The sequence below is a fragment of the Ruditapes philippinarum genome, unplaced genomic scaffold (assembly GCF_026571515.1).
Source record: "Ruditapes philippinarum isolate M1 unplaced genomic scaffold, ASM2657151v2 ctg339_1_1_1_1, whole genome shotgun sequence".
NCBI lineage: Eukaryota > Metazoa > Mollusca > Bivalvia > Venerida > Veneridae > Ruditapes > Ruditapes philippinarum.
Window position 1 is genome coordinate 22324 of NW_026860420.1, and position 12849 is coordinate 35172.

Here is a 12849-nt window from a genome sequence, read left to right on the forward strand (position 1 = left end):
TTGCATGATTGTAAAAGAAATCCCTTTACAGATATCACTCCTAAGTTTGTTATGATTCGTAATTTATTAGACGGACTATACTGGCTCCAGTTATCAAATGAAGAGGGATATTTTTTGGTGCTGTTTAACCTTTAGTAATGAAATAATTTAGCAGTATTCAAACTAATGTCAGCTTCACAAACAAATGGTTTGTAGAGGAAACTCTGCGTTGAGATGTACACGGAATTTGTAAGTTTAACGACAAGGATATACATTCTGATTTATTAATAATGATATTTATTAATGTTTGTAAACATTTAATAGGTTGGGATTTCCATACTGGATATGAAAACAATAAATCGCTTTGTTCGTACTCAAAACTGTACGTACTTCAAATGTTTCGTATCAGCAGGTACGTTAATATATATACCTGGTATCAGAGAACTGACGAATATGCATAATAAAGTGTAAATCTGAACACCCTTATGTAATACAGATATAACATTGCATTGAATCCATGTGGATAATAGGTATCTTATAAATAACTGTAACTCTTAACTCAATTTAAAAAAAAAAGACTAGTAGAGGAAGGGTTGCATGGGTTGGGGTATGACTAAATACCGAATATGAATTCATAATTATATATATAAAAGGGTGAGAGTGGTTTCTTCGAACTACTGGTTCGGCGAACTGACCTTATATAAAAAACAGGTAGTGGTTTCTCTATTGTATAGTGGAACCCCATTGTATCGTGCTATTCATTGTATCGATCTATTTACAAATCTTTAGATTTTTTTGAAAATGCACTAGCTACTGACTGCTAACATTTACAACAGTGTCACGAAAATCTTTCGCATTTGTTTTGTGCCGTAAAAATGGTCAAAAACATGTTTCCAGTACCGTCAGACTTTGTAGATAATAAATAGACTTATAAATAGTGTGTTCTTATTAAAAACACATTTACTGTCTGTTGAAAGTTCCTAAATTTATGCTGACATTTTAAAACAGACATCTTTGATTCTAATTGACTGAAAAATCTAGCATAAAGATGGGTCAGACTTCCAAAACTTTGATTAACTGAGCGATTCTCACAATGCATCGATATAATGGCGTGACCTAATTCTTCAACCTGTTTGACATGTCTGTAAATAACCGTATATTCCAAAGCTAAAACTTTATATCAGTGATGTTTGCCATGTAATATTTATGACAAAAGAATCAAAATAAATGATACAAAATAAAGATTCAGGGAAATTTAAATTTTTTAACTGCAGTTGTGACTTATGGGTAAATAGATCGATACAACGGGGTTCCAGGCTATAATGGGCACGCCAATTATCGTGGTTTATCACACATTTTCATGCAATTAAAGACAAGATATTGAAAATTTAAACCTATTATTTATTGTTTTCTTTAGTATAATAGTAATATTTACATAAAAGCATTATAAAATACAAAAAAAGAACAACATCATAGAAATATATACACGTATATAAGTAAAACCTGAAAAAACGAATAATGATTTAAAATATATAACAAAATATTGATGATAAAAAAAACTTTATATATATGAACCATGTCTACTTTGCCTTCAATTACTATATAACATAAGATCGACGAAACCACTTTCGCAACTCATGGGTTCGGCAAAACCACCATAATTCATATTAAACACAACCACAAGTATCTTATTTGATCAAGCTTATATTAATAAATGTATGTCATTGATCACTCTTTCATGGTTCAATAAAATCAAAAGCTTTAGTTTTAAATTTAAACAAAATTTTGTTTATGATCTTCTTTATTAACCTCAGTCACAGTCTATGTGAAAGTTCTGAGAAATTTAACAGGCCGTGAGCTCTGAAAAATTTTGAAAGTTTATTGGATCAAATGGAATTTTACCATTTTTCTATTGCAATAGTTATCATGTATGTGAATTTTGTTAGAATAAATCTTTAATATCTTATTTTTTCAGATTGTGTTTTGGTTGACTTTTAATTCATTGTCTGGTTTAGAATGTGATAGAGGATATTCTAGAACTGTCAGGGAGTTTGTTAAACATGTAAGTTTTAACTCTTAAGTTAAAGTATGCATTATTAAAGCTTCTATACCACACATCATCATGCTGGCTTGGAGTCGTCTACAGCAAATGCGTCATGAATTGTTACAACAATATTTTATTAATTTGACTGACTACTACATACATGTTTTAAAACTGATAATACTTAATAATATATCAATAATTGAGTCAGTACAGTAAGTCATTTTGAAATGTTTTACATGCGTAATGTAATTATTGAGAATTTTTAAATAAGTTATTGGGAAAAAAAAGAGTAAAAAGTAAATCAATTCTTGAAGTAATCCATCATCTTTTTTTCTTATTAACCGAATAGACAAAGAATTTTCAAAACAATTTCAAGGACATTTATAATACTCATTATGTTTACATCATTACAATACATGTACTTGTAATGATTTAATGGTTTTGTTCCTAATTATCATACTATCATTATTTCAGCATTTGAAACCAGTATATAAAACACATAATGTTGAAATGCCAAGGTCATGCCCGTTTCATGGAGAGAGGGATATTTATCATAAACACGAGAGTCATAAAACAGAGGAAGGGTACGGAAAATGGGCATGTGATTACTGTGGTAAAATGTTCTATGCTGAGATGTACCTAGATAAACATTTAAGCTACAAACATTCTGACCATATGTATGTTGTAAGTTCATGTATATTATAAATCCTATCAAGTTCATCAGCCATACTAGAAGTGCTGATAGCTTAATTTGCTTTGATATTCAAGAATAACAGTTAAAATATCAAATAAAAGTATAAGATCATTATCATTTTGCTTTACAAAATTCTATTTGTTGTCAAAGGTCTGGTTGTGTTGTAATTATATCATCAAAAGTTAGTATTAAATGTTCGTTATCAGGGTGTTCACTTACCATGAAATCCTGAGGGTCATTTTGACTTAGTTTTACCAACTACAAGGCCAAATTAATCCCCATGATTTTAACAAAATTTGACTCCAGTTAAAATCCTGAGGGTCAGGCCTTTTGGAAATTCTAAATGGTCAAAGAGTCATTTCAAGGGTCAAACGGACACCCTGATAGTTAAGTGTCATATAGAAGATATGTAAGTCATTTTGCTACAATTATCAGAAACATATATGAAAAATGAAAATATATTGACATGTCAAAGATACATTCTTAGATATGTTTGTTCTGGGTCAGAATCTAGCTTCTAGAGCTTGTAGAGAGGAAATATTGCCCATACACAAAATAGCACAATATCTCATCGCGTAGTACAATAAGTTGAGTAGGATTGACACATGCTTTGATGTGACAATTTATAATACTTCAGTTCATATATCAGTAGCTTTAAAAGTCATTATTTTCTTAGTTAAATTAAATTATGTCATTTTATTTATCTCTTTTTTTTTTGTGAACAATATGTGATATTACAGGGACCAGATGCTGTATGTTTGGCAGATTACTGTGATATATTTCGGTGTGATATCATCTCTGGTAGGATAGAGCCAAGTTTTTGGGACACGGCTCTCTGTATAGATGATGATATGACTGACCTCATTCTGAAGTGCAATGTAAGTTTAGTTTACACAAATTTATCTTAGTTTGATTGTGTTGGAAGCTATAAGCTTATTGAAAGACTCAAATCCATTCCTGAAACCAACCAGTTCTAAAAAATGAAAGTACAGTTACTTGCTCAAGGAAAGAACTTCTTGTCCCTGACTGGCTTTGAAACCACGCCATCAGCAATCCTTAGATTACTAGTCTTATGTGTTAACCACAAAAAACATTAAGTTTTAAGGGAAATCACTAATTTTTTTTTTGACATAATAGGACTGGAAATAATTGTTTGAAATTAATGTTTAGTTTGATGTAGATCTAGACCAATAACTTTTGTGCAAAATTTCAAATTATTCCCTCACTCTGTTTTTCCAGAAAAAATATTCTTAGTGTGAAAAATGACCCGAAATGGAAAAAGTGAATATAGGGCTTAGAATAACACAAAAATACGATTTTCAATTTCTTTTTGATTAGATTTATTACTTGTCTTTTGCTTACCTTTTTGTATTACCGGTATGTGCCAGTACTGATCTATGTAAGTTTGAGCCTCAGTGGAGTTCATTTAATATTTCAGAAAGATAACTGTTTATAGCAAGTTGATATTCTGAACAGTATTCATGACCAAAATATAGCAAGTGGGGCAATGGCAGTATGCCAAATTCAGTAAATCTTAATTGTATTTCAGTTACATGTATTAATAAGTGAAAAGAATAATTAAGTTTTATTAAGAATCAATGAAAGGAAAATGAATTTTATATTTTTCCATTTCAGAGTACATTTCTTACACAATGAATTACATTTATATATATTTACCTTTCAGAGAGCATTTTCTACATGTGGGCCTGCTGATGTTTCAAAAAATATAAGTCTAGTCATTCTGAGTAAGTCAGTAAAACTGTTTCATTATCTCTGATTGATATTTTGCTATGCTCATTTCTCCTCAAATTTTAAATCAATATTTACACACCTTCATATTCAAAATAATTTGAAAATGACTTATTTGACAAATGGGTTTTATAATTGCATTGTTAAAGTTGCAGAGTTTTTGAAACAGTTGCTCCATTTCAGTATGTTAGAATCATACTACATGTAGGAATCTATAACTTTCATCTGAGAAAACCTTTGTGCTAGCTTGTTAAAATTTGGTAGTTCTACCCCTGGCGTGTCAACTTTTGTAGAGAATAAACCACCAAGGGCATTTAGAATCTTCCTTCTTCAGTTTTGAAATTCTTCACATATTCTTAATGCAACCTAAAACTGGACAAAAAGGCAACAATTAACTGTAGTTCTTTCAACAATAAACAAAATTTAAACAAAAGATATTCATTGTATATTAGAAAATGTTCATTTTATAATAATGCTAAATATTAAAATCTTTCATGCATTCATACTATGTATTTTATTTTCCAGACAAAACCAAGTCCCAAGTGTGCTCATCTCTTACATGTAATAAATACTGGTATACCGGTAAAATAGAGGTAGGTATAATATGTACATATAATAAACACTGGTTATACTTTATTTGGGTTAAAAATTCTTGCTGTAGCTATAAATTCATTTTATAAAAATTAATATATATCCATATTTTATTTTAGATAGAGGACATTTAAGTTTTTTCTATAAAAACCGGATTTATTTTCATTGAGTGGTATGGAAATAAATATTTCATGAGTGGCGGTAGCCTCGAGTGAAATATGATAATTTTCATACCACAAGATGAAAATAAATCCAGTATTTATAGAAAAAACTTAAATTTTCTGTTGATTATATACATCTTTTTTGACATTACAATTTGAAAGATTTCCCCTTAAATTTTGTGTAAAGGTTGAATTTAGAAAAAAATGTAATCCGGCTAGACACCAGTGAAAATATGGAAAATATGTTTCACTGCAGTGAAAAATATATTTTTAACATTGAAAATACGGAAAATGAATATACACATTTTATTTCATCAAAATTTCTGAATATTTCATTCAGACGTATATAATAATTTACTATAGCACTGAGATATAAATTAATACACTCACTTTATCATTCACTTTAGAGCTCTTGTGTCATTGATACAGAATATATATCTACTTTCACTACCCTTTCGTGCAAAATATGTTAAAAAAATTCTACTTGAAATTGAAATCCATTCAACATCTATGTGAAACTGTTAAGTTCAGATATCATGTAAACCGCCTCCGTGGTCGAGGGGTTAGAGTTGATGACTTCTAATCCAGTGACCTCTCTGGCGTGGGTTTGATCCCCGGGAGATGCTTTGATAGCTTAGCGCAGAGGAAGGTAGTCTAGTACTGGTCTAACTATCCAGGAAGAATGGTTAGGAAACTACCCACCTATATGACTGAAATATTGTTGAGAAAAGGCGTAAAATGAAACAAACAAAAAAAACAAACAAGATATCATGTAATTACCTCATATGTGAAGTCTGTGATAGATTTTAAATTGGTTTATACATGTACATGTATTTTTTGTCTTATTTTTTTCAGCCTTCACAATGGCGTATGTTGCTTAAAACATTTTTAACAGTGATGTTGATTGGTGGAATGATAGTTTATTACTTTGTGGCTTATCATCATTTCTAGTAAGTTACTCTTGAGATGGAGTAAGTAAAATATTCTGATATATCAAATAAAATTTTCTGGTATTTACACTGTAAATTTTCATCTTAAAGCATGTTGAACTCGCAGTGGAATGCGTGGCTGCTATCAATGATGTCAGCTTGCTGATGTAAAATATGAAGTTGTTAAATTCATGTAAAATTTATATGCTACTATGACAAAATATTCTAAATATACTGTGCTCCTCTTAGTTCACAGTACTTAACGGTTTGAAACATGAAATAAAATAACAAATGTAACTTATGGTACAAAAAGTGTCACAAGCTGTTACATATAGGTATTTTCTGCTGTATGGCACAAGGAAACAACAATATATTCGGTCAAAGTCAATTTTAATGGACCAAACATAGACCATATGTTGGCCATTTTGAAAACAGTATATCATCATTTAAATCGCGGTAATTGTGTTACACTTCAGTTTTTTCATGTTTCAGTTAAAATTTCTAAATGTTATTTTGTTTACTTTTCAATATTAAAATATCTTTGTAATGTACTCAAAATTTATTTCTTCAACAAACAAGAACATTTAGAAAATGATGATTGTTTCCAACATATGCACAAATTTAACGGACTATTGTTGCTTTTTGCGGAGGCTTGTAAAACGTTGTTCTGTTTTATGTAAAATTCTACAGATTTAAACTATTTTGCACAAAAACTTTGTTGTTTAGGTGTTTGAATAAAATATGTCAATTCTGACCAATTTTAACACTGGTCACATAAAAATATGCCATTACCGTGAAATAAGTGATGACGCGGAATTAGTGATATTGAGTATAATAGTATAAAAGTGTTTTGATTTTTCTTTCTGAATAATAATTGCTATTTTATATACAAGAGTAAAGATAAATCCTTGGCTGCTAATACAGACGGGAACATACAGCTCTGTTAACTTACCTTCCAGCACAATATCCCAGTCTAAACTGGCAGCTAGCTAGCAAATAAGATGATACAAGAAGCTTTATTTAAAGTCAGTTTTTACAATCACAAAACATTAACACTGAAAATAATAAAAGATCATAAAGCGTACATAAACTAACTTATAACAAATCTGGAAAGTAAAGTAGCTTAATAGCTGAAACATAAATTAAAGCAAATTAAAAAATTGAACAGTACTAATAAAACTACATGTTTTTATGTTTAGCTTTGTTTAATTATAAGTTAAAGGTCAAATGATCTCTTTTAACTGAAAATATGTTTATTATTATTTCAGTACAGATATTATGTTTGTACCAAAACCTGTGGGAAAATTCAAACCATATGTGAAAGATGTTCATCAGGTACAAAGAAGAAAATTCCGTAGAAAATTGGTCAAAGGATGGACATGATTTATCTGGATATATCATTATATGAGCCGCGTCACAACAAAACCAACATAATGGGTTTATTATGGTTTTGTCATGACGCGGCTCATATATCTTTATTGTAAAACTTTAAACAAGTGCAATATTGTCAGGGAATATGAACAAATCTATAACTTTATGACTTGGTGCAAAATTGTTTTAACTTGTATGAAATAGAGGAGTTGTAACTGTTTTCAAAGAAATAACAAATCAGAATGTGAAAAAAAAATGTGTCTTTTAAAAAAAATTCTTTAAGCAGATGAATGTAGTATTATATATTTGTACTCTTTGTCTTAGAGGAATTGAAAAAGTGGCCTTACATAACAGGTCTTTCTCTATTTGTTTATTTTTCATTGATGGTCTCTTTAGACAGATTTTATTGTGTATTTCATAGATTGAACATCAATCTCTGTATAAAAAACACAAGTGATAGGTTGTTCTAACAATAAATTGTTTAAGTACACATGTACTTAGGAGCCACTTTCTGAGTTAAACAGTTTTTCAAAAACCTACTTCATGTACAAGAATTGAAATTTATATTGAAAGAAAAATATGTAAGAATTTTAAGTTAGGGCAGCTTCGTCTCTTTATTGTCAATTTTTAAGTTTTTATATGGAAATCATTAGATACAAACAGGTATTAGGGAGGGTTGGGTGGTCTATATTTGAAATACATTATAGTATTAGAAGTGGTAAAGTAGAAATGTGTTCAGTATTTTCAAAACCTTACTGTTACATATTTAATTGTACATTACTTTGTATTTATTGTTGTGATAGATATATAAATGTTTCAGGGTACAAGGATAATTGAAGATTTGACAAATTCTTACTGTTTTAGAATTTTAGTTTGAATGAATAGTTGGCTTATAATTTCCCCATTATTTTTTACCAATTTGAACTAAACACTGCAATATTTGTTTGTGTAAATATATCACCATTTATATTTTGATAATATTATGACTCTTCAGATTATTTTAGTTTTCCAATTTTTTTCTTTAATGTTGTTTTTGTATGATATCAATACAGTAGCTGTTGATTTTGTTAACGATTATATAATTAAAGGAGTTCAGCTGAAATATAAAAACATTAAAAATCAATATTTAGTGAGATTCTTAAAATAATTTAAAAGTTCTTTATTTCTAGGTTGTTTGAGAAAATAGAATTGATCATTCTGGAAAAAAGGAGTGGTCAAATATTTGAACCGCAAGACGACTTATTGGTACATTATGTACATGACTAACTCCATTAAATGGTATAAATATCTAGAAAATTATATTTTCAGCCCCATCTTGTGAAAAAACACCATTGGAGGTCCTAGAAATCTGTAGTTTAAATGAAATGCTTATATTGTGTAATACTAGAACATGTAAATGCTTCATCTTGTGTAGATATCTCATGCTGCAAAACATGTATATGGCTGTGGAATATTGGAAATGCTTTCTTTCATATTTAGAAATTTTTATGCCCCCCTTCGAAGAAGAGGGGGTATATTGTTTTGCTAATGTCGGTCTGTCTGTCTGTCGGTATGTCCGTCGGTAGACCACATGGTTTCCGCTGATTATCTTGAAAAGTATTTATCACAAAGTCTTCATATTTCACATAGTGATTGGTCATAACTAGTAGATGACCCCTTTTGATTTTGGGGTCACTAGGTCAAAGGTCAAGGTCACAGGGACCTTTAATGTCAAAATGGTTTCCACTGATTATCTTAAAAAGTATGTATCACAAAATCTACATATTTCACACAGTGATTGGTCATAACTAGTAGATGACCCCTATTGATTTTGGGGTCACTAGGTCAAAGGTCAAGCCCCTTCGAAGAAGAGGGGGTATATTGTTTTGCTAATGTCGGTCTGTCTGTCTGTCTGTCCGTCGGTAGACCACATGGTTTCCGCTGATTATCTTAAAAGTATTTATCACAAAGTCTTCATATTTCACATAGTGATTGGTCATAACTAGTAGATGACCCCTATTGATTTTGGGGTCACTAGGTCAAAGGTCACAGGGACCTTTAATGTCAAAATGGTTTCCACTGATTATCTTAAAAAGTATGTATCACAAAATCTACATATTTCACACAGTGATTGGTCATAACTAGTAGATGACCCCTATTGATTTTGGGGTCACTAGGTCAAAGGACAAGGTCACAGGGGCCTTAAATGTCAAAATGGTTTCCGCTGATTATCTTGAAAAGTATGTATCACAAAGTCTTCATATTTCACATAGTGATTGGTCATCACTAGTAGATGACCCCTATTGATTTTGGGGGTCACTAGGTCAAAGGTCTAGGTCACAGGGGCCTTAAATGTCAAAATGGTTTCCGCTGATTATCTTGAAAAGTATTCATCACAAAGTCTTCATATTTTACATAGTGATTGATCATCACTAGTAGATGACCCCTATTGATTTTGGGGTCACTAGGTCAAAGGTCAAGGTCACAGGGGCCTTAAATGTCAAAATGGTTTCCGCTGATTATCTTGAAAAGTATTCATCACAAAGTCTTCATATTTCACATAGTGATTGGTCATAACTAGTAGATGACCCCTATTGATTTTGGGGTCACTAGGTCAAAGGTCAAGGTCACAGGGGCCTTAAATGTCCAAATGGTTTCAGCTGATTATCTTGAAAAGTACTATCACAAAGTCTTCATATTTCACATAGTGATTGGTCATCACTTGTAGATGACCCCTATTGATTTTGGGGTCACTAGGTCAAAGGTCAAGGTCACAGGGGCCTTACATGTCAAAATGGTTTCCGCTGATTATCTTGAAAAGTATTCATCACAAAGTCTTCATATTTCACATAGTGATTGGTCATCACTAGTAGATGACCCCTATTGATTTTGGGGTCACTAGGTTAAAGGTCAAGGTCACAGGGACCTTAAAATGTCAAAATGGTTTCCGCTGATTATCTTAAAAAGTATGTATCACAAAGTCTTCATATTTCACATAGTGATTGGTCATCACTATTAGATGACCCCTGTTGATTTTACGGTCACTAGGTCAAAGGTCAAGGTGACAGGGACCTTAAATGTCAAAATGGTTTCTGCTGATTATCTTGGAAAGTATGTATCACAAAGTCTTCAAATTTCACACAGTGATCGGTCATAACTAGTAGATGACCCCTATTGATTTTGGGGTCACTAGGTCAAAGGTCAAGGTCACAGGGGCTTTAAATGTCAAAATAGTTTCCGCTGATTATCTTGAAAAGTATTCATCACAAAGTCTTCATACTTCACATAGTGATTGGTCATCACTAGTAGATGACCCCTATTGATTTTGGGGTCACTAGGTCAAAGGTCAAGGTCACAGGGACCTTAAAATGTCAAAATTGTTTTCGCTGATTATCTTGAAAAGTATTCATCACAAAGTCTTCATATTTCACATAGTGATTGGTCATAACTAGTAGATGACCCCTATTGATTTTGGGGTCAAAGGTCAAGGTCACAGGGGCCTTTAATATGAAAAGGGTTTCCGCTGATTATCTTGAAAAGTATTCATCACAAAGTCTTCATATTTCACCTAGTTAATGGTCATTAGTAGTAGATGACCTCCATTGATTTAGGGGTCATTAGGTCAATGTCACATGGGCCTTAAATGTCAAAATGGTTTCCGTTGATTTTTCCATAATTGAACACTTCCATGTACCCATTTTTGGCAAGTTTCTGTAATAAAATTACCAATTATGTGAGTCAATGGCTAGAAAGGGGGTATATGTGTCGTTCGACATTCTTGTTCTATTTTGCAAAAAAAAATTTACTTTGCTAAAAGTATAAGAATAGGCTTTAAAGATTCTAGTTCCCCATTTATACATAAAGCTTCCAGTCTTTACATACAGGCTTCTATAGATTTATTTATCTCCAGGCCCCTGCCGATTAAATCGTAAAGGGTAAATGTATTTAAGTGTTGTCCGTCCATCAGTCTGTCCAGGTGAACAAGAAGACATTTGTTGGATACCAGGAACAGTAGATTCTGTTCTTTAGTATTATGGGTACTTTAATATTTTCAATTAAGAAAACTGTAAACTGATTCAATGAAAAATTTTGTGTGTATATATCAAGACAAGTTTTGTCAAGAAAGAACAGTACAAATGCAAAATGATCACAAAATCTATCAGTGATCACGTGTCCCCTGATGATTGCCAGTTAAGCAGTTGTATTGAGGGGTGGACAGTTTGTTCCCTATAGCACATTGATGCTACAGTGTAACAGGTGACACAAAAATCACTAACTAGCAAAAAAACACCTTTTTATACAAGGGCCATAACTCTGCCAAATAATACAACTGCTGGGTTCATAATTTATGTTTTCTTTGATGTTTAATAATTTACCTTTCTAACAGGTATATATAGCAATATTATTAAATGATGCATAATTCTTGTAGTTATTGTGTGCCAATTCTTATTTATTGACATGTTTTACATGTAATAATTCTTTTACAATAGTTTACATAAAATGTCTACAATATACAATATAGAAATAAAGAATAACAAAAGCTGTGTAATGTTTATGATTTATTTGCATTTATATTATAATAAAACATGAAACAAGACTTGAAAATATAATAATAATTAATAAAATTTGTGTAAGTAAATATAAAAGTGAATATACAATAAGTTTGCTATAGTTCCATCATGAAAGGCCAGATATTTACATGTATGATGTTCATATAAGCTGTATACTTAACATACTATATAAGCTGTTTTTATGGGTGTTTTTTTTTCTGTCCTTAAAGCAGCATGCCTTCGGATTCATGCTAATTTTCATGAAAAATTTGAAAATGTATTTAAAAGTAAAATATTGTTAAGTAAACAAAGAAAGTATTTTAAACCTTGCAAACAGTACTTACAATCCATACCAAGGCCAAAATATACAAAAAAATAGTCCTTAGTGTGTTAGTCACACAGTAAAAATATAGTGATATGTACATGTATACTGTAAAATCGATCATTAATCACATGTACAAGAAAATTGAAACTAGAATCTTTATACTTTTCTTAAAATCTTAGTGTATTTCTCACAAGTTTGATTTTCTTGAACTATTTTAGCTTAACTGGAGGCATGCAGTTTTAAAACTTCTTTATAAAGCTGATGCTTGAAGCCAACTCTACCTATTGTATGACAAAAATTAACTATTATCTCCAACAAGTCAATACTCGATAATAATGCTTTGCTTCAACTTTGAAATTTAAGGCTTATGTACAAATAAGTGATGGACAAAGCTGGTTAACAAGCATTCAGCAAGCACCCTGGCAACAGAAGACGACAAATGATAAAAACACAATAAGTTATGTTTGTTACCTAAAA

At 31.0% G+C, this 12849-nt stretch overlaps 1 protein-coding gene across 1 annotated transcript; it reads left to right on the forward strand.

Moving 5' to 3' along the window:
* Nucleotides 1–140: 140 nt before the first annotated feature.
* Nucleotides 141–9408, forward strand: LOC132759989 (uncharacterized). The gene is made up of 8 exons (XM_060751869.1): nt 141–228; nt 1955–2041; nt 2498–2707; nt 3458–3595; nt 4402–4462; nt 4992–5059; nt 6074–6168; nt 7416–9408. Exons 1-8 carry the CDS (start codon nt 214–216, stop codon nt 7528–7530), a joined length of 789 nt encoding a protein of 262 aa, XP_060607852.1. The 5' UTR covers nt 141–213; the 3' UTR covers nt 7531–9408.
* The last annotated feature ends 3441 nt before the right edge of the window (nt 9409–12849 follow it).